This window comes from Coregonus lavaretus, assembly GCF_964263955.1.
Source record: "Coregonus lavaretus genome assembly, chromosome: 14".
Taxonomy (NCBI): Eukaryota; Metazoa; Chordata; class Actinopteri; order Salmoniformes; family Salmonidae; genus Coregonus; species Coregonus lavaretus.
In genome coordinates this window covers 31,946,007-31,968,193 of record NC_140001.1, presented here as the reverse complement: position 1 = coordinate 31,968,193, position 22,187 = coordinate 31,946,007, and the positions used below count along the sequence as shown (strand labels likewise).

The window sequence follows — 22,187 nt, the reverse complement described above, 5'->3', positions numbered from 1 at the left end:
GCCCCCTAACACACACACTGTTTCAGCTGGGCAGGAAGGAAACATCTGAGAGTGCTGGCAGCATGCCATGTTAAATTAAAAGTTCAACATATGTGTGTGTGTGATGGTCACCACAGAAGCTTCCGTGTGTGTTAGTGATTTTCTGTGTGTGGTGTGTTTTAGACAGATGGTGGAGGAGAGAAGAGGAGGAAAAGAGGAAGAGAGAGATTGTTTAGAGATTGTGTGCTCCATCTCACACTGACAGATTGGCTGGCTAAAAGATGCATCTAACTAGCTAGCTAACCATCGGTGAACACTATTGAGTGAGTTCATGAGACCTATCAAAGTAAATCTCTCTCTCTATTGAATCCTTGTTCTTCAGTATCTATTCACATTGTTTAAAAACATCCGATCACCATTTCGCTCTCTCTCTCTCTCTCTCTCTCTCTCTCTCTCTCTCTCTCTCTCTCTGTCTCTCTCTCTGTCTCTAGCTCCTCTCATGCTGACTGAAAATGGATAACATGCAGGATGGGGTTCAGATCGGAGACAACAAGTTCATCAGCAAGTATGCCATACACACACACACAACGTTTGTACAGACGTGTGTAATAATAACAAAAAGTATAATATTAAAATGTGTGTAAAGTAATGGATTGTTGTCAGGAATGTTTTATTTCTGTCTTCAGGGCAACAGTCCTGTCCCACCTCAAAACCTACAACCTCTATTATGAAGGACATAACTTGCAGTTGAGACACAGAGAGGTGCGCACGCGTTTGTGTGTGTGTGTGTTGGTGCATGTGATTGAGAGTAACAGTGAGAATTGTCTGATAGCTGCACCCTCCTATTTCACCTCTCTTTATTGCATTTATAGTCTTTCTCTTCCTTATTTTCTTTCTCTCTCTCTCTCTCTCTCTCTCTCTCTCTCTCTCTCTCTCTCTCTCTCTCTCTCTCCTCTCTCTCTCTCTCTCTCTCTAAAGATGCATCTAACTAGCTAGCTAACCATCGGTGAACACTATTGAGTGAGTTCATGAGACCTATCAATAATTCACCCTGCCCCAAAGGGGTAATAACTGTCTCTCTGTGTGTGTGTGTGTGTTTATGGATCATGGTAACTCTTGTCTCTACAGGAGGAAGGGGAGCTGATCGTGGAGGGTTTGCTGAATATCTCCTGGGGCCTGCGTCGACCTATCAGATTGCAGATGCAGGACGATCACGAGCGAATCAGACCTCCTCTCTCTACATCCTGGCACTCCGGCTGTGCCCTGGATAATCAGAGGTAGGGAGTGAGCTCTGTTTACCGTACCAAGGCAACATCTAGAAATGTACTACGTACTGTATGTATAAAAGGTATATGTTTTTACCAACGCTAGCGGTCAGATTACATAGAGACCATATTTCACTGTTCCTCTGCCTGTCTCATTTACACTTTGATGTAGAATAACTTTGAACAGAAGATAATGTGTCATAAATAATGTCAAGCTATTAAATATGGGAATATTCATGTTTGCTCTATGTCAATAGCAATGAAGGTGCCCAGCAGAGCCCGCCCACCATAGAAGTGACAGAGCACGAGAGCCAATCAGAGGACAGCATTGTGAAGGCGGATGAGGAAGAAGGTGGGTCTTATAGAAGACTAATCTGAAAACCTTCAGCATGTTATTATGGATAACTCAATTATTTATCCTACATTAGATAGCCATGCCTGTTCAACACAATACATTTTTAGAACATTCTGTGATGTTCTTAGGAACGTGATTCTCTGACTCCTCCACTTTTCCCTATCTCTATGCTCTGATTGGACAGAGGAATATGAGCGCTCCGCCCAGCTGCTGAGGACGAAGAGCGATGCCGGGTTTCTGAGGAGGGGCCAGCGCCGGTCGTCTAGTGACCAGAGGAGGATACGACGACACCGCTTCTCCATCAATGGACATTTCTACAATCACAGGGTACGCATGCATGCACGCACACACATACACACACCATAATACTGCAGCTACACACTAGTACAACGAGAACATAACACCACAAATAAACACATTTTCTCTCTCTCTCATTCCTCTCCCCTTCTCATAATTGTGCTGCCCCCATCGCCCCTTCAGACTGCAGTCTTCACTCCAGCGTATGGTTCAGTGACTAACGTGCGGATCAACAGTTGTATGACCACGCCCCAGGTGCTACGAGTGCTACTTAACAAGTTCAAGATTGAGAATAGCCCAGATGACTTTGCACTGTACCTTGTACACACCAGCGGGGGTGAGTGAGTGAGTGTGGTGTTGTGTGGTTGCGTATCTGTCATAGAGTGTGAAGCTGAATCACTTTCTCCCTTTCACAGGGTCAATGTGAGCTATGTCTGTGTTTATCCTAGAGTAGAGTATGCGTTATTAATTGTGTGTGTGTGTGTGCGCGTATGAAAGTGCTGCAGCTCTGTGGTAAAACATGGCAATCTACTAGCACAACTTAAACACACCCGTTGTAATGCAGTAAAGGTTTGACGATGTTTCTTCTTTCAGAGCGCGTAAAGCTGAAGCGCAGTGACTACCCCCTGGTGCTGCGTGTGCTTCAGGGTCCGTGTGAACAGGTCAGCAGAATCTTCCTAATGGAGCAGGACCTGGGAGAGGAAGTCACCTATAATGTAAGACTGCTAATGTATAACTGCTAAATCATTCCTCGCCTACATACCACTGTGTAACTGCTAAATCATTCCCCACTTCTCAGTACCCATAAACTAAATCACGTCCTCAGAATATAATATTCTGTCTGTCCCCTTTTCTATTACAAAAGGGCTCAGTTCAATATAACCTGCAGTGGGCTATTTATGCACTAGACTAGAATTGAAATATACCTTTTACCATAACAGAGTCACGAGTCAAACCAAAACCATAGTTTACTTAAGTTAAGCAGCTTAGGGGTCTGCAAGCCAAGCCAATTAGTTGTCCTCAACAATGGCTTGACAGCTATTATGACTATGTATAACATCCGAAATAAGCTATTATGACTATGTATGACATCCTTTATGTAATTGTTATAATTACAGTATTGTGACTTCATAATAGTTGAGGGTTCAGGCTAAGTCTGTGTTTGTAATTGCATTTCTCCCTCCTCCTGAGCAGGTGGCGCAGTATATTAAGTTTGAGATGCCGGTGCTGCAGAGTTTCATCACCAAGCTGAAGGAGGAAGAGGACCGGGAGGTGCAGAAACTCAGGAGCAGGTGAGGTGCAGGCAACATATACCTACCTCTCCTGAATAGCTGTCAATGGTGTCATCTACTGTGTATTTATGTCTCATTCTCTTCCCTCCCTCTCTCTCTCTATCTCCCTTTCGCTCTCTTTCTCTCTCTCTCTCTCTCTCTCTATCTGTAGGTATACATTTCTGCGGTGTATCATTGAGAAGCAGATGCGTTGTCTTCCTGAGGAGACTACCTGTATGTGATCTGGTCTAGGGAGGGACCACCAGATCTTCCCCAAATCTCCCTAAACTCCTTAGCTACCCCTCCCAATCCCAGACTCCGTCCCAAGCACCAAACAGGAGTGACCAAGAACCACCCAGAGGAGAGGCATCCATTCCAACCTCGCTTTAATCTCTTCCAAGACCTCCATAGGGACAGTGTACTCATTGTGTGCGCTGCATTGTGGTACCTTCCTCTGTTGAGGTTAGGGTCATTTTGAAACATGATGTCTGCTCTTTCCGTCCATACCATGAACAAACAGTACATATCCTCCTTGCTGTCCCAATCCCTCTCTGACATACCTGCCTCTCTGTCGTGCTATCTGCATATTAACTGTACCAATATCAGCAATAATAATGGTTTATAATGAAGGTAAAGGTTGGCACTTTTCTCTTGTGGGTCTGTATGGGGCATTGAGCCTGCCCTATGTCCTATACCACTCAGATGCAAAATAATCTCAAGCACATCTACATCTCTCAGTGTGCAAAACCAGCTTTCTTAGTTCTATTGAGTTAGAGATATAGTTCTCTCACTTTCCCTCTCCTGTTCTCTCTACCTCTCTCTCCTTACATATTTGTATTTTTTATTTTTGACCAAAGCCCTATTTTGCCACCTGCAGATAACTAGTTGTGTCTCCCTCTCCAAACCAGAACCTGCCTTAGACTCAGTGTCATCCCACACTAGATGAGTTTCTCACCCACCCAGTCAGTCAGTGGGAGGGGTTGAATGACTCCTGTCCTGTGACAGTATGTGATGTTGAAACATGCCTGTCACACCAGTGTGGTACAGTACTATCTTAATGATCAGCTCTACAGAGGCTGTAACTGTAATGTAACTTCAGGATTGTTCTTGCCACAGTTCATCTAAAACTGTCTCCTAACCTGTTCTAGTGGAATGTAAAAAATACTTGCCTGGTAGATATTGATCTGTGTGACTGTGTGCATGTGTATGACTTTATACAGTACTTTGAGATGTGGTACAACAATTCTGTTACACCTATATCTACCCTCAGCTTTTAAAAGGTTGCTGTATATTGTGTGTGAGCGTGTGTGTGTGCTTGTGTGCATGTATGGTTGTCCTTTCAATTTCTATGGCTCTTTCAAGACTGACATTATCAAGACTGATACAGTATTTTAGCTGTTTTAATGTTGCATTCTGACTTTCTGACTGAGTGCTCCTTTGGGGAAACTCTCTTCAAAGACACATGCCACTATTTGGAAATGTAGTTTTTTACAATAATGATTATTTGGTCTGTACTGAGTCTAGCCTTTTTGGGACAGTGGGTAGAAACCATGTTATCTTGGTTGTATAATACTTGTTAAATCAAAGCTGTATGATATTACTCTGGAGTATTGCTGTCTGTTTTGGTAGGTTAGGAGACTTACATTAACGGCAGGCTAAACACACACACACAGGTCGTTTGAGTTTCTACTCCGTTGGTGGGTTAGGGGCTGAGACACACACACACACACACACAGGTTATCTTTGGCTAAGTGTACAGATAGGTTTGCAGTTATTCCTGTGTTGGTGGGGCAGGGGCTTACCATAACACTACAGTGTTAGCAGGGATGAGCATCATTGTTTATCCTGCTCAGCCAATGAGGAGGTCAGAGATAGATCCCCTCTCTACCTGGCTGAGACCATTTGGAGGTTGAAGAGACCCGTCCCACACACTCTCTCTCCCAGACAGACAGGAATCACTGACGATCACACACACAAAGGAGAGAGCCAAAAGGACAACAGAACAAGCAACGGACATCCTCTGACCAATCTGTGATTTTCTTCAGCTCTTTGTCAACTTCTACAGGTAAGAGTTTCAACACTCACTACTGCTTTTAGCTTAGTGTTTGCAGTGAAATGTACATTATTGTTATCATTCTATCATTTCTAAAGATATTTAAATCAGTGTTATTGATGATGTAGCATACTGTAACTGTTATCAGGGACTTGGAAAATACAAATACCAAGATGCATTAATGCAGGTACATCACGTGTGTCATTTGTGTTATTTGCCATTGTTTGACCCAGTTGTATTGTCACTTGTATAACTCATTCTATAGTGGTGAAATGTTAGTCTGAATAATTTTATATAGACATTTACACCATGCCTAAACAGTTACCAAAAGCTATGTAGAGCTGTCCAGATAAAGTTAGTAAACATTCAAAATTGGATCATTAAGAGGCTAAAGACAAACTATTAACATCCGTCCAAACTCATTCAACGAGTGTGAAGTAGGAGCGATATTTTAGATTAGAATTCTCCCTTTTTTGAATGAACAAGGATTACATTTACAACTTTCAAGAACTCTCAGTGTTCTGAATGAACCAGGACGGAAGTTCTAGAACTCTGTGTTCTGAATGAACCAGGAGGGAAATTCTAGAGCTCTCTGTTTTCTGAATGAACCAGGAGGGAAGTTATAGAACTCTCTGTTTTCTGAATTAATCTCTACCAGTGGAGGCTGGTGGGTGGAGCTATAGGAGGATGGGCCCATTGTAATGGCTGGAGTGGAATTAATGGAACGTAGTCAAACGTGGTTTCTATATGTTTGATGTGTTTGATACCGTTCCATTAATTCCACTCCAGGCATTACAATCCTCCTATAGCTCCTCTCACCAGCCTCCACTGATCTCTAATTAACAAAGTAGGTAATCTTGGAAACTGGAAAGCTACTGTGTGGGATTATTCTAAAGACAAAAGGCTAAGGGATAAGGATAGCCTTGGCACCAAGGACACAGATTACACTGTAATGCTGTGTGATGATGATGGGGAGAGAGGAGGACAGACAATTTTAGGGAGGACATAGATTACAGTGGTAAAGAGGTCTGAGGAAGGGTGACAGAGGAGAGAGGCGCACAGAGAGATGAGAGAGAGGTAGAGAAAGGAGATTGATTATGGAGGTAAAAACCATATGATCATTATTGAGATGTAGTAACATGGTACTTGTGAAGTTAATCTGTTATGGCATTGGTCTAGTGATCATCCCCTGACCAAGTAGAAAATGTATCTCTTGGGTTTTGAAATACAAAAAAAAGGGGATTGACAAGGATTATTGTCAACTCGCATTGAAAAAGGTTTAAGAGCCAAAATGTTGACAGTAGAAACTCTCCCTTCAATCCCCTTGTTGTTTTTCATACTAGACTAGAACCAGAGTTGGTACCAACCTGAGTTTATATACTGTTGAGTTGTTAGATCCTATCTATGCTATAGTGTGTTGACTTCTGGGGCGGCAGGTAGCTTAGTGGTTTAGAGCGTTGTGCCAGTAACTGAAAGGTCGCTGGTTCTAATCCCCGAGCCGACTAGGTGAAAAATCTGTCGATGTGCCCTTGAGCAAGGCACTTAACCCTAATTGCTCCTGTAAGTCGCTCTGGATAAGAGCATCTACTAAAATGTAAATGTAATGTAACACTCTTCTGTCAAAGTTGGATTAGCAGCCGCAGCTCGCTCTGCCCTGCTCTTAATTTGTCTCTAGTGTAAAAATACCCTTTACTTAGCACATTCTCAAAGCCTGCAGTGACGAAAACATTAGTGTGTGTGTGTGTGTACGTTGTGTTCTACCATACTCAAATGAGTGTGTGTGTATGTTATGTTCCACTGTACTAATCACTGGACAGACTGTCCAGACTAGCTGATGAATGCAGGCATTACGTCACTGTGGGGGTCTTAAGGCTGGTAGCTGACACAACACAGATCTGGGATCAGCTTTCCCTTGTCAATCAACCCACAGGTGGTATTAATCCAAACTGACACTGGATTAGCTCGTAGGGGTATCCTACTTCATACACACACAGTCATGCTCATGTCTTGTTCTTGTCTTGATAATGACCCAGCACTAGTGTGGAAATGTGGGATATTCTCATCAATCACAAACCATTCATGATCTTGTTTTCACAGGGAATGAGGATGGTTGGCCAACAGAGACTTCTCACTGTGGCAACCTGCCTGTTGTTCCTAGCAACCCTCTGCCCCACCTCAGAGGCTCGTCGTGGTGGGGGCTTCGGTCGTAGTGGGGGCTTCGGTGGGGGGTGGGGCGGTAGTAGCCGTGGAGGTGGGGCTTACCCTCGTCAAGGTGGAGGCACGGGATACCGACCAATGCCATCCTCGAGCGGACAGGCATACCGACCAATGCCTGCCCAGAGTGGAGGCTCCAGCGGCTCCAGTGTGCGGAATATGGCAGGTGCTGCTGCTGCTGGTGCCGTGGGGGGAGCAATGCTGGGCAGTGCCTTGAGTCGTCCTGGCTACGGAGGAGGATATGGAGGGTATGGAGGTGGTTATGGAGGCTATGGGGGAGGCTATGGGGGGTACCCCAGAGCTGGAGGGTATGGCCCCAGGCCTGGTGGCTATGAAGGACCAGAGGGCTCTGGGGATATGGAGTACTACTATGGAGCATCCAGTGGGCCTATCTATAACAGCATCATCGTCATCATTGGGTCGCTAATGTCCCTGGTGATGGGGTACTGGGTGGGAGTGATGTAGAGATTGAGTGAAGAGATGGATGGAGTCACGACTAAAGCCCTCGAGACCCAAACCAAGACCATGTGTATACAGTATAAATACACTTTTGAGACCCAAACCAAAACTAGGCTCTGACCAAGATCCAGATCAAGACTTTGGGCATTGAGTCGCAAACCAAGACTAGGTTGACAATGAGATCAACTAACTGTTTGCACAACATTGTTTTGCATTTCTTTTTCTTTTCATGAGACATTACATAACGTAAAATATCTGGTGTGATAGTTTACCTTCCAGTAGAGCTCACTACCTCCATAAAGCAGTAGTGCATGATTTACTTGTCTTTACCATTGTTGTTATCAACAGTTTAATATTGACATGCCGCGGTAACAGTTTACTTAGTTTACTTGAAAGACTCATGCTATAACTCAGGTTTCACTGATTTCAACCCTTGGTAGAATACAGGCAGCTTTTGGATGTGGATTTGTAAATGCTGTATATTGTACTATTCTATGAATTATATTTTGTGTCCGTTATTTTTCGTACTTTATTGAATAGGATGTGATTTTGGGGGAGTGTATAAATGCTATTATGAACAGGGTGGTTCGAGCCCTGAATGCTTATTGGCTGAAAGCCGTGGTATATCAAACCGTATACCACGGGTATGATGAAAACATTTTTCTTTACTGGTCTAATTACATTGGTAACCAGTTTATAATAGCAATAAGGCACCTCGGGGGTTTGTGGTATATGGCCAATATACCACGGCTAAGGGCTGTATCCAGGCACTCCGAAACTGCCATTAGCCGTGGTATATTGGTCATATACCACAACCCCTCGTGTCTTATTGCTTAGGTATAAAACACAATAACTAGTTCCATGTTCTGTATTGGTGTCATTTGATGAATCTGATGTCGTTTTCCTGTGGGGTTATTACAATAAAAACATGGGATACAGAGATGCAGTGTATCCATTCATGATATTGACCAGAATTAGACTTGTGTAAAAAGCATAACTATCATCTGATCATGAAATGAGAATGTGACAGTTCAGATAGTAGTAATATTTAGATAAGGCTTTTGAGGCCAGACAAAACATTTAAAGTCACTTCAGTGCCTGTGTAACAATCACCAGTCAATTAAGGATAGTTCTAGAAGGCAGATTGGATGCTAGAATGTGAAATCTGTTCTTGGGAATTTCTGAATGGCTGTATATAGGCCATTCATTGAAGTGGATCTCAGTTAAAAGTAAGATTAGGAACCTGACTCACACAGTGGAGGTATTCATAGCTATGGTAAATGGTTTTAGTCTTAGCCCAGATCATTAGGCTGTAATGCTATTGTGGTGACACACATGTTGACGTGCGCCAGGTATGTTGGTCAGCAGTCAATAATAAATAAGATGTCCTATGACTAAACACCCTCACTGTGTGATCGATCCTATTACTGTGGGTCTCCTAGCTGTCAGGCTGTAATACCATCACTTCATCAGCAGGTGGCGACATGAGAGAACTGGAAGAATACTGGCTACCCGTTAAATTTACCCCAAAGGTCTGTTCCATTATGGAAATTATCCTCCTAACAAGTCTATTTTACTCATGCAATTATGGATGGTAGACCTACAAGTTGCTACTTCCTACTGCCCTATTTGAACTAACTGGAGGAACAGTATCTTGATATTTATTGACTTATTAATAATGTTGATCATGATCATATAAAGTAAATATAGAGAGAACTTTTCTCAAATGTATTTTCTCTCAGAACGAATGAGCAAGATAAATAGCTTGTGCTTGACTTGTAGCCAGAATGTTCAGGCATTCCTAATTTATGCAAATAAGGGCATTCACTTTTTCCTTACCCTTCTTTTCTAGTTTTCCCTCTCTCCCCCTTCTTTCTCTTCCTTTCACTTTTAATAGTCAAGCTTCATTTCAGGACCAAGTTCTAGGCTACCTAGCAACACCATGCACTGTGTTGCTAGGTAGCCTAGAACCATGACATCCCCAGGGTGTCTCCCATGGTTCATTACAAGAGATGAAGGCCTAGCAACAATAGTCATTCTGTTTCTGTATTATGTCCAAGGCTACTGATTGATCAAACACACAGTCAAACAAAAAGTAAAACAAAGATAAAATGACATGACAAGATATCCTACTGATAAAATGAATAATATTCCTGATTCTCTGAGGTCAGACTTTTAGTACAAAAATATATATATTTATCGTTAGACACCATGTTAGATTTGTCCAAATATAGCCGCCTTCACACAGCATAAAATACGTTATAAAAGACGGCTTAAAAGAAATAAGTCCCAAAGATTAAAACCAAAGTGTGCTTTCACCATCTTTTAAACCACATGTGAAGCACTCTTTGGTTTGGAATGAGGCTGTGCAATGAAAGTGCTACATTTCTGAACATTAATAGTTCTAACCCACAGTTTATTAATAGAATCCAATTAAGTTACAGTTTCTCATTTCTGCAGGAATGAAGAGAACAGCCATGGTATCTGAATGTTTTTTTTGCTATCAGACCAACATCAAGTGGAATATATGGGTTAAATATGCCATTCAGAAAATATGAAAACACAATATCTGAGGTTAGATACACAATTCCTTAACAAAGACAAGGAGGGACATTGGTAAAGTGCAGGTGAGCATTGTTCATAATGTTCTCACATATATGCCAGCACTCTGATGCACAACAATGTTGTGTCCACAGAGCAGTCACAACAAGATACTTAAGCCAAACCACACTGAAACATAAACCAGGGCCACATTCAGTAGCCAAACGTTGTTGAATGTTGCAGATAGAAATTCCATGAATAGAGCCAAAATGATTCCTTGGTCTAAATTACATATTAATGTCTGAACATTCCAAAAACACTGTGTCCTGCTGAACACGCCCCAGAGCACAGACCAGTAGGGGAAATGAAAAAAACACTAATACATGAGTGCTGAAGAAAGCCTTGAATTAGGGCTGTCATGTTGAGTGAAGGCCAGAATGAAAACAGACAGATTTTAGAAGAGGAATGGACACAAACACATGTATCTTTTATCACAGAGGAAGTATTTACATTAACACAGTATGCACACCCATACATTCTAGGCCCAAGACAATGTAGAAATAGTTTATATCCAATATAGTCCAAAAGTATTCTAACTTTATGTAATAAAAAATGCAATGTTTACACCCCAATGCATACAGTATAAGAATTTAGACTTCAATCTAGCTACTTCTCTCTATATATCCGGTTAGAACCCACATCTAACATCATAATTCAACTTATATCATTATCATATGCTTATCATTTACCTTAGTTTTACCAGGTACCAAGTTGACTAGGACCATTACTTTAAAGTGGACAGTGTTTGTTTGAATCCGTATTCTTTGGCTTACAGTACAATCTACAGTCACTTCACCACCCCAGAGAGGGAAGACAGAGAAGCAAGACACCAGCAAGGGGAAGGAGGGAAGAAGGGCCTTGGAGTCAAAGCAAATAAATACATCAGGTTACGCAAGTGTCTTTGAGCACATGCAGCTTACTTGACATATAATAACAATACAAAGCAAACTCAATCAATCCACTGAATAGTATCAACAAACATATTCAAGTTAAAGACACAACAGATAAAGATGATATCAAGCCCCGATACAGGATGATTGATTCAGATAACCTGACAGCCATCCATTTCATAGGATATCAGCTGTCGGTGAAAGACAAGGGTTGCAAGCACACATCTAACAAGAGTCTCTGGCAAATTAGTTAGTTTCGAAATAATCAAAATTCTAGATTCTAAAGAAGAAGCTCCCACTGCTTACTTACTACTGTTTCCCTCTTTTTTCCCCCCTCTTACAGAAGTGTAACATTTCAATCTTCTGACCTCATCAGAGCATAAAACCAAACTGTTCGCACTTCCATAAAAAAAGTGAAGTCAAGCTAGCAATGTTTGTCACTTTTGCCACTGTAGTAAAATGTATACATGCTTATGCACAATCATACTGCCCCTATGTACGAAAGAGGTTATATTAGAATGGTGTTATTAGTTGTCTTACAAGCTAAAGCCAGTTAAAATTGTACAGGTATTAGTATTAAGCTAAAATAAATACAAGGCATAGTCAATAATATAAGCTCACATTCATTGTCATGCATACTTGACTGTCATATTCAACAATTCCCCTTCCCCAGCTAATGTTAATATGGATGTTATGTGGTGTTATCATAGTCACAAGATTAATCTTACCTCAATCAATATTTACACAACAGTCCTATCTATTTACATACGCACATACACACTGTAAAAGGCTATCAAACACACACACCATCTAGTCTTTCCAGCCTGCGTAGAAACATGTTGCCTTCTCGGCCTACAAAAGCAGTTAATGTGATGTAAATGGAGTAAATGGGACGTTTCCCTTCCATCTGTCTGACATAAACTACAGCATCTAAGTTCTCCTCCTGGAATCCCTGTTGGTGCTGGGAAATGGGCAGTGATGGCTTGTATTGGGGTGGCTTTCAGATCGGGCCAGTCCATGCTTAACCTTAATCGATATTTATCTTATTTATGAAATATGCTGTATATAATAGTCATGCTGCATGCATGAGGCTGTAGTACTTCGCTACACCATGAGCAAATTCAATGCTTTGGGGACAGCAGGGTTGGATTTTTGTCAGCATTTTAGTAACACACAGGTGCATGATTACAGATGTATATAATGCAAGTAACAGTGCATGAGAAACAACAATACAAAAACAGAACAAAAATCCATCGAATGTATCAATCAAAAAAGTCCACTTATTATGGAAAGAGTCCTGAGGCGTGGTTCAAAGGAGGATGAAAGGAGAAGTCCCAGCATCCCTCCATCAGCCCCATTCTTGACTCTGACTCACACAGTGGCAGCAAACATTGTGTCCTTTCTCCTTCTATCCCTCCATCTCTCTCTTTCTCTTCTTCTGCCCTCTATTTCTCTATCTCAGTGCAGTAGTAGCAAGTTGCTGTTCAGCAGCAGTAGTGCAGTAGAGGTGAGTACAGTTAGCAGTCCTTGATATCCTCCTCCTCCCAGTCTCTCCACTCCTCCTCTGGGTCTTCCCCGGGGCGTGTTCTTCTCGTCCTCCTGCTTCTTTTTCTCCAGGTAGTGTTCGGCGTACACCATGTAAAGCTCCACACATCTCCGAGCCTTCATCTGCTCAATCAGCGCTGGGTAGCCAATCTCAGAGATGCTCACTGTATTTTCCTCATCATCATCATCATCATCATCATCCTCAGGCTCAGCTATGACCGGGGGGAGGGGCTTGGCTGCAGGGGGGGTTTGCGGGTTAGGGTTCAGGGCTTCAGGGGTCACAGGCTTCTCAGTCGCAGCTGTACTGTTACTCTCAGCTGTGACATTACGCTCACTGGGACTGCCCTCTGTGGCGAAGATGTTACTGGGGCCACTGCCTAGTGCTGGGGTGGAACCGGGGTCGGTAGTATTGGTGGAACCTCCAGGAACAGGGGCTGGCTCTTCACTCTTCTCCCCGCCTGCAGTGCCTCCTCCACTGGGCTCGATTACCTGAGTGCTGGGGCTGTCTGGAGCTCCCTGTGGGGGTGAGTTCTCCCCGGTGTCTTTCTCCGATCCACCCTTCTCCCCACCTCTCAGCAGGTCAGTCCTCTTCATACAGTTCTTCATGTAGTTATCATAGGACTGTGGAGGCGGGCTGAAGCGGTAGTCCCTGCTGTAGTCATTATCATCAGTGGATTTAGTGCCGTACCTCCTGTACATGTAGTGGTTATAGTAGTACTCCTCCTGGGGGTTGTGAAAGCCAAAGTGAGGCCGGGGAAACCGGCCCAATCCATAGCCCAGAGCCATCCCAGCCACAACCCCAGCCCCGGCCGCCATCGCTGCATTACGCCCAAACCCCCTGGACTGTTGCGAGGGTCCCATCCCCATCCCCTGCACCGAGCGGGAGAACGGGGAGCCACCCGCACCACCATACCCCCCGTACCCGTAACTGCCCCCGTAGCCAGGGCTAAGGATCCGGTTGTTGGGGTTTTGGTTCACGTAGCCCCCTCCGTAGCCTCCACCATAGCCTCCACCATAGCCTCCACCATAGCCTCCACCAGCTGGGTATCTGTTTGGATATCCTCCAGCAGGGTAGCCACCTTGGTTAGGGTACCCCCCTTGGTTAGGGTATCCTGCCCTGCCTGGCTGTTGAGGGTACCCCCCTGGTTGCTGTGGATAACCTCCTGGTTGCTGTGGGTACCCTCCTTGGGGGTTCTGTGGGCTCTGTGGCTGGCGAGGGTAGTTCCCTGGCTGGTTGTTGGTCCCTTGGTTGGGTCTACGTTGGGTGTTGGTGCCTCCACGGTTGGAGGTAGATTTCTTCCCAAAGCCTGTGCTGGATTTACTACTAAAGCCTCCTCCCCCCCCTCTCTTGGCCAGGGCGAGGTGGGCATGGAGCAGCAAGAGAGAAAGGCACAGCACGGCCAGAGGAGAGCTGAGCTTCATCATTACTGCACTGCAGAGAGAGAGAGAGCGATAAGGGAGGAGAAGAAGAAGAAAGTTAGAATTTCCATTAGCTAATTTCTGTGGATAACGCTCACCGGTTCCCTTTTAAAATCCAGTTGAAGTCGGAAGTTTACATACACCTTAGCCAAATACATTTAAACTCAGTTTTTCACAATTCCTGACATTTAATCCTAGTAAAAATGCCCTGTCTTAGGTCAGTTAGGATCACCACTTTATTTTAAGAATGTGAAATGTCAGAATAATAGTAGAGAAAATGATTTATTTCTGCTTTTATTTATTTCATCACATTCCCAGTGGGTCAGAAGTTTACATACACTCAATTAGTATTTGGTAGCATTGCCTTTAAAATTGTTTAACTTGGGTCAAACATTTCGGGTAGCCTTCCACAATAAGTTGGGTGAATTTTGGCCCATTCCTCCTGACAGAGCTGGTGTAACTGAGTCAGGTTTGTAGGCCTCCTTGCTCGCACACGCTTTTTCAGTTCTGCCCACACATTTTCTATAGGATTGAGGTCAGGGCTTTGTGATGGCCACTCCAATACCTTGACTTTGTTGTCCTTAAGCCATTTTGCCACAACTTTGGAAGTATGCTTGGGGTCATTGTCCATTTGGAAGACCCATTTGCGACCAAGCTTTAACTTCCTGACTGATGTCTTGAGATGTTGCTTCAATATATCCACATCATTTTCCTTCCTCATGATGCCATCTATTTTGTGAAGTGCACCAGTCCCTCCTGCAACAAAGCACCCCCACAACATGATGCTGCCACCCCCGTGCTTCACGGTTGGGATGGTGTTCTTCGGGTTGGAAGCCACCCCCTTTTTCCTCCAAACATAACGATGGTCATTATAGCCAAACAGTTCTAATTTTGTTTCATCAGACCAGAGGACATTTCTCCAAAAAGTACGATATTTGTCCCCATGTGCAGTTGCAAACCGTAGTCTGGCTTTTCTATGGCGGTTTTGGAGCAGTGGCTTCTTCCTTGCTGATCGGCCTTTCAGGTTATGTCGATATAGGACTCGTTTTACTGTGGATATAGATACATTTGTAACGGTTTCCTCCAGCATCTTCACAAGGTCCTTTGCTGTTGTTCTGGGATTGATTCGCACTTTTCGCACCAAAGTACGTTAATCTCTAGGAGACAGAACGCGTCTCCTTCCTGAGCGGTATGACGGCTGCGTGGTCCCATGGTGTTTATACTTGCATACTATTGTTTGTACAGATGAAAGTGGTACCTTCAGGCGTTTGGAAATTGCTCCCAAGGATGAACCAGACTTGTGGAGGTCTACAATGTGAGGTCTTGGCTGATTTCTTTTGATTTTCCCATGATGTCAAGCAAAGAGGCACTGAGGTTGAAGGTAGGCCTTGAAATACATCAACAGGTACACCTCCAATTGACTAAAATGATGTAAATTCAGAAGCTTCATGACATCATTTTCTGGAATATTCCAAGCTGTTTAAAGGCACAGTCAACTTAAAGGCACAGTCAACTTCTGACCCACTGGAATTGTGATACAGTGAATTATAAGTGAAATAATCTGTCTGTAAACAATTGTTGGAAAGATTGCTTGTGTCATGCTCAAAGTAGATGTCCTAACCAACTTGCCAAAACTATAGTTTGTTAACAAGAAATGTGTGGAGTGGTTGAAAACGCGTTTTAATGACTCCAACTTAAGTGTATGTAAACTTCCGACTTTCGGTCTCTGAGGTGATTAGCCGAACTATCAGATACAGTAAACACCAAGCCAACGGGGTGCAAAATCCCCAGAGTGCAAAGTGTATCCTCTGGGGTGTAATTAATTTAAAATGAGTCACTTTAGCGCCTCAGTTAATGATAATAGAAGAGCCGACTGAAGAGTGGTGGGGACCTGTGTCACAAGACACGTTGATTAATTCCATTTCAATCCAAAGTGTTATAGAAACAAATCCCAAAATGTTATAGAACCAAAAATGCTAGAACCCAAATTGTTATAGAAACCAATTCCCCTACCTACTGCCCCACACATTGCTGAACTTGAGTTAGGCCTGTATCTCAATATTCAGATCCGTCTACATTACATAATAATCATGTAGACCGAGAGCATATACAGTATTTAACTAAATATATGGCTCTGTGTAGGCCTACTGTATGAAACAATGGACTATCTAGAATCTAGGCTAGTACTGCATGAATACATGGGAGCCTTGCCCAAAATACAGTCTTCAGCCAGTGGTCAATATAGGGATTTATTTTTCTATTCATTCTGTTCCATGCACGCACATCAATATAGATGTAATGAAACTGATCTAGACGGGCTGCCTCATATGGCCTTAATTTACCCATTTTGTTGTGTATGCTATAATTGATAAAGTAGCCTAAATAGTGATGTCTTGGGAAATTATTTTGAGCATTCAAATCAAATGTTATTTGTCACATGCGCCGAATACAACAGGTGTAGACCTTACAGTGAAATGCTTACAAGCCCTTAACAAACAATGGAGTTTAAGAAACATAAGTGTTAAGTAAACAATAGATAAGTAAAAATAACAGTAGCGAGGCTATATACAGGCGGTACCGGTACAGAATCAATGTGCGGGGGCACCGGTTAGTCGAGGTAATTGAGGTAATATGTACATGTAAGTATAGTTAAAGTGACTCTGCATAGTTAATAAACAGAGAGTAGCAGCAACGTAAAATAGGGGGTGGAGGGTGGGGTCTTTTGGCTTGGGGGTGCAAATAGTCTTGATTAGCTGTTCAGGAGTCGAATGGCTTGGGGGTAGAAGCTGTTAAGAAGCCTTTTGGACCTAGACTTGGCGCTCCAGTACCGCTTACCATGCGGTAGCAGAGAGAACAATCTATGACTAGGGTGGCTGGAGTCTGACAATTTTTAGGGCCTTCCTCTGACACCGCCTGGTATAGAGGTCCTGGATGGCAGGAAGCTTGGCCCCAGTGATGTACTGAGCCGTACGCACTACCCTCTGTAGTGCCTTGCGGTTGGAGGCCGAGCAGTTGCCATACCAGGCAGTGATGCAACCTGTCAGGATGCTCTCGATGGTGCAGCTGTAGAACTTTTTGAGGATCTGACCTGAGGGGGAATAGGCTTAGTCGTGCCCTCTTCACGACTGTCTTGTTGTGTTTGGACAATGAAAGTTTGTTGGTGATGTGGACACCAAGGAACTTGAAGCTCTCAACCTGCTCCACTACAGCCCTGTCAATGAGAATGGGGGCGTGCTCGGTCCTTCTTTTCCTGTAGTCCACATTCATCTCCTTTGTCTTGATCACATTGAGGGAGAGGTTGTTATCCTGGCACCACATGGCCAGGTCTCTGACCCCCTCCCTATAGGCTGTCTCATCGTTGTTGGTGATCAGGCCTATCACTGTTGTGTCTTCGGCAAACTTTTAATGATGGTGTTGGAGTCATGCCTGGCCATGCAGTCCTGAGTGAACAGGGAGTACAGGAGAGGACTGAGCATGCACCACTGAGGGGCCCCCGTGTTGAGGATCAGCGTGGCAGATGTGTTGTTACCTACCCTTACCACCTGGGGGGCGGCCCGTCAGGAAGACCAGGATCCAGTTGCAGAATGAGGTGTTTAGTCCCAGGGTCCTTAGCTTAGTGATGAGCTTTGAGGGCACTGTGGTGTTGAACGCTGAGCTGTAGTCAATTAATAGCATCCTCACGTAGGTGTTCCTTTTGTCCAGGTGGGAGAGGGCAGTGTGGAGTGCAATAGAGATTGCATCATCAGTGGATCTGTTGGGGCGGTATGCAAATTGAAGTGGGTCTAGAGTTTCTGGGATAATAGTCTTGATGTGAGCCATGACCAGCCTTTCAAAGCACTTCATGGCTACAGACATGAGTGCTACAGGTCTGTAGTCATTTTGGCAGGTTATCTTAGTGTTCTTGGGCACAGGGACTATGGTGGTCTGCTTGAAACATGTTGGTATTACAGACTCAGTCAGGGACAGGTTGAAAATGTCAGTGAAGACACTTGCCAGTTGGTTAGCGCATGCTCGGAGTACACGTCCTGGTAATCCGTCTGGCCCTGCGGCCTTGTGAATGTTGACCTGTTTAAAGGTCTTACTCACGTCGGCTACGGAGAGCGTGATCACACAGTCACCCGGAACAGCTGATACTCTCATGCATGCTTCAGTGTTGCTTGCCTTGAAGCGAGCATAGAAGTGATTTAGCTCGTCTGGTAGGCTCGTGTCACTGGTCAGCTCGCGGCTGTGCTTCCCTTTTTAGTCTGTAATAGTTTGCAAGCCCTGCCACATCCGACGAGCATCGGAGCCAGTGTAGTACGATTCAATCTTAGTCCTGTATTGACACTTTGCCTGTTTGATGGTTCGTCGGAGGGCATAGCGGGATTTCTTATATTCGTCCGGGTTAGAGTCCTGCTCCTTAAAAGCGGCAGCTCTACCATCTAGATCAGTGCGGATGTTGCCTGTAATCCATGGCTTCTGGTTGGGGTATGTACGTACGGTCACTGTGGGGACGACGGGATCGATGCACTTATTGATGAAGCCAGTGACTGATGTGGTGTACTCCTCAATGCCGTCGGAAGAATCCCAGAACATATTCCAGTCTGTGCTAGCAAAACAGTCCTGTAGCTTAGCATCTGCGTCATCTGACCACTTCTTTATTGACCGAGTCACTGGTGCGTCCTGCTTTAGTTTTTGCTTGTAAGCAGGAATCAGGAGGATAGAATTATGGTCAGATTTGCCAAATGGAGGGTGTTGGAGATCTTTGTATGCGTCTCTGTGTGTGGAGTAAAGGTGGTCTACAGTTTTTTCCCCCTCTGGTTGCACATTTAACATGCTGGTAGAAAGGAGGTAAAACGGATTTAAGTTTCCCTGCATTAAAGTCCCCAGCCACTAGGAGCGCCACCTCATCTTAAGTAACCCAGAGTGCCCGACCGAGGTCAAAAATAACATACAGTGCTTTCAGAAAGTATTCATACCCCTTGACTTATTCCACATTTCGTTGTGTTACAGCCTTATTCTAAAATGGATAAAATTGTTTTTTTCCTAATCAATCTACACACAATAACCCATAATGACAAAGCGAAAACAGTTTGAATTTTTTGCACATTTATTAAAAATAACAAACCGAAATACCTTATTTACATAAGAATTCAGACCCTTTGCTATGAGACTCGAAATTGAGCTCAGGTGCATCCTGTTTCCATTGATCATCCTTGAGATGTTTCTACAACTTGGAGTCCACCTGTGGTAAATTCAATTGATTTAACATGATTTGGAAAGGGACACACCTGTCTATATAAGGTCCAACAGTTGACAGTGCATGTCAGAGCAAAAACCAAGCCATGAGGTCGAAGGAATTGTCTGTAGAGCTCAGAGACAGGATTGTGTCGAGGCACAGATATGGGGAAGGGTACCAAAACAATTCTGCAGCATTGCAGGTCCCCAAGAACACAGTGGCCTCCATCATTCTTAAATGGAAGAAGTTTGGAACCACCAAGACTCTTCCTAGAGCTGGCCGCCCAGCCAAACTGAGCAATCGGGGGAGAAGGGCCTTGGTCAGGGAGGTGACCAAGAACTTGATGGTCACTCTGACAGAGCTCAGGAGTTCCTCTGTGAACCTTCCAGAAGGACAACCATCTCTGTAGCACTCCACCAATCAGGCCTTTATGGTAGAGTGGCCAGATGGATGCCACTCCTCAGTAAAAGGCACATGACAGCCAGCTTGGAGTTTGCCAAAAGGCACTTAAAGGACTCTCAGACCATGAGAAACAAGATTATCTGGTCTGATGAAATCAAGATTGAACTCTGGCCTGAATGCCAAGCGTCACGTCTGGAGAAAACCTGGCACCATCCCTACGGTGAAGCATGGTGGTGGCAGCATCATGCTGTGGGGATGTTTTTCAGTGGCAGGGCCTGGGAGATTAGTCAGGTTTGAGGGAAAGATGAACAGAGCAAAGTACAGAGAGATCCTTGATGAAAACCTACTCCAGAGCGCTCAGGACCTCAGACTGGGGTGAAGGTTCACCTTCCAACAGGACAACGACCCTAAGCACACAGCCAAGACAACGCAGAAGTGGCTTCGGGACAAGTCTCTGAATGTCCTTTAGTGGCCCAGCCAGAGCCTGGACTTGAACCCAATCGAACATTTCTGGAGAGACCTGAATATAGCTGTGCAGCGACCCTCCCCATCCAACCTGACAGAGCTTGAGAGGATCTGCAGAGAAGAATGGGAGAAACTTCCCAAATATAGGTGTGCCAAGCTTGTAGCGTCATGCCTAAGAAGAATTGAGGCTGTAATCGCTGCCAAAGGTGCTTCAACAAAGTACTGAGTAAAGGGTCTGAATACTTATGTAAATGTGATATTTCATGTTTTTTATGTTTAATAATAATAATAACAACCTGTTTTTGCTTTGTCATTATGGGGTATTGTGTGTAGGTTGATGTTATATTTAATCCATTTTAGAATAGGGCTGTAACATAACAAAATGTGGAAAAGTCAAGGGGTCTGAATACTTTCTGAATCACAATTACATCTCGGAGATCTATGGACAGTTCCTTGAACTTAATGGTATAGTTTCTGCTCTGACATGCACTGTCAACTGTGGGACCCTATATAGACAGGTGTTTCTTTCTAAATCATGTCCAAACAATTTAATTTGCCACAGGTGGATTCCAATCAAGTTGTAGTGACATCTCAAGGATGATCAAAGGAAATTGGAAGCATCTGAACTCAATTTGGAGTGTCATAGCAACGGAGTGAGAATACTTATGTAAATAAGATATTTCTGTATTTAATTTAATAAATTTACAACCATTTCTAAAAACATGTTTTCACTTTGTCATTATGGTATATTGTGTGTAGATGGGTGAGGGGAAAAAAAGTCAATTGAATCCATTTTGAATTCAGACTATAACAGCAAAAGTCAAGCGGTGTGAGTACTTTTTTTTCTGAAGGCACTAGTCACTTGAATCCTTTCAAAATGGCGCTACAATGTGGCAGTCACGCCACCTGGTCACATAACCTATACTAGTGTACTACACATTATTCTAATCTCTAATCTTCTAATCTAATGTTTACGACGTTGTTTGGCTACATTTATGTAATGCGCATGCGCCCTACAATTTTGTGATATTTTTCTCTGCAAAGGAACGTGTTAAATCTCACCCCAAAATTCCGAGGTTTATTATTGCATATAATATTTAAAACGTCAGTGTTTTCTACCCTTAATAGGATACAAAGGCTATAATAAGGCCAGTCATCTATTTCGGACAACGTCGGCACCTGCTCCGTTCTATCAAATCAGACAAGCACAGTTCGAAAGCCAAACGTTCCTTATTTCACTATATTTTAAAACTACACATTTTCTAAAACGAATAGCCTAAAATGTAGCACCTTACCTTTATTAATGTGCCAATACGACGTTGGTGACGCTTGTTGTGTCGACTCAGGTTGCCGCCGCCCTTTCTTGGATAGGAGCAGTTGAATAGGCCTACTCTCCCTTACAACGACTAGTATTCTGCCAGCAGCACAAACGATAACGTCACGTTCGTATGGTAATGAGGAAACCTTCTAAATAAAAGCTTGCATTTCAAAACATTGCAGTGTGAATAACTCATTCAAAAGATATTGCACTTTAATCAATGGCCACTTTTATTGTGACAACAAGAAAATGCAATGAGTAATTTATGAAAATAAATAATAAAATACAATGTATTTTTTTATTTTTAATGTATTATTATTATGAAAATAAATAAATAAATCTGGTTTAAAATAATAATAATTATACCAATAAAAATGAAAAATTACAATGTTGACACTGGTATGTTGAGAATATTGGGTTGTAGAGAGAACTTTTC

The 22,187-nt window shown here is 43.4% G+C and overlaps 3 protein-coding genes across 3 annotated transcripts; 2 read left to right on the top strand and 1 right to left on the bottom strand.

Moving 5' to 3' along the window:
* Window positions 1-491: 491 nt before the first annotated feature.
* Window positions 492-3,572, top strand: LOC311140956 (ras association domain-containing protein 2-like; the record flags this gene model as incomplete). The annotated part of the gene is made up of 9 exons (XM_084176215.1): window positions 492-544; window positions 666-741; window positions 1,108-1,256; window positions 1,502-1,596; window positions 1,784-1,926; window positions 2,080-2,233; window positions 2,491-2,612; window positions 3,091-3,188; window positions 3,340-3,572. The coding sequence occupies 9 exons, from the start codon at window positions 492-494 to the stop codon at window positions 3,407-3,409; spliced, it is 960 nt and encodes a 319-aa protein (XP_084032341.1). The 3' UTR covers window positions 3,410-3,572.
* Window positions 3,573-7,326: 3,754 nt separating this feature from the next.
* Window positions 7,327-7,899, top strand: LOC311141121 (uncharacterized protein; the record flags this gene model as incomplete). The annotated part of the gene is made up of 1 exon (XM_084176379.1): window positions 7,327-7,899. One exon carries the CDS (start codon window positions 7,327-7,329, stop codon window positions 7,897-7,899), a length of 573 nt encoding a protein of 190 aa, XP_084032505.1.
* A 4,088-nt stretch (window positions 7,900-11,987) lies between these two features.
* Window positions 11,988-21,841, bottom strand: LOC311141751 (uncharacterized protein). The gene is made up of 2 exons (XM_084177188.1): window positions 21,729-21,841; window positions 11,988-14,361 (listed from the first exon to the last, which is right to left on the bottom strand). Exon 2 carries the CDS (start codon window positions 14,352-14,354, stop codon window positions 12,843-12,845), a length of 1,512 nt encoding a protein of 503 aa, XP_084033314.1. The 5' UTR covers window positions 14,355-14,361; window positions 21,729-21,841; the 3' UTR covers window positions 11,988-12,842.
* Between the last annotated feature and the right edge of the window lie 346 nt (window positions 21,842-22,187).

What these genes read in the sequence shown, in the direction of transcription:
- LOC311141751 (XM_084177188.1), bottom strand. Translation starts at nt 14,354, where the DNA reads ATGATGAAGCTCAGCTCTCCTCTGGCCGTGCTGTGCCTTTCTCTCTTG.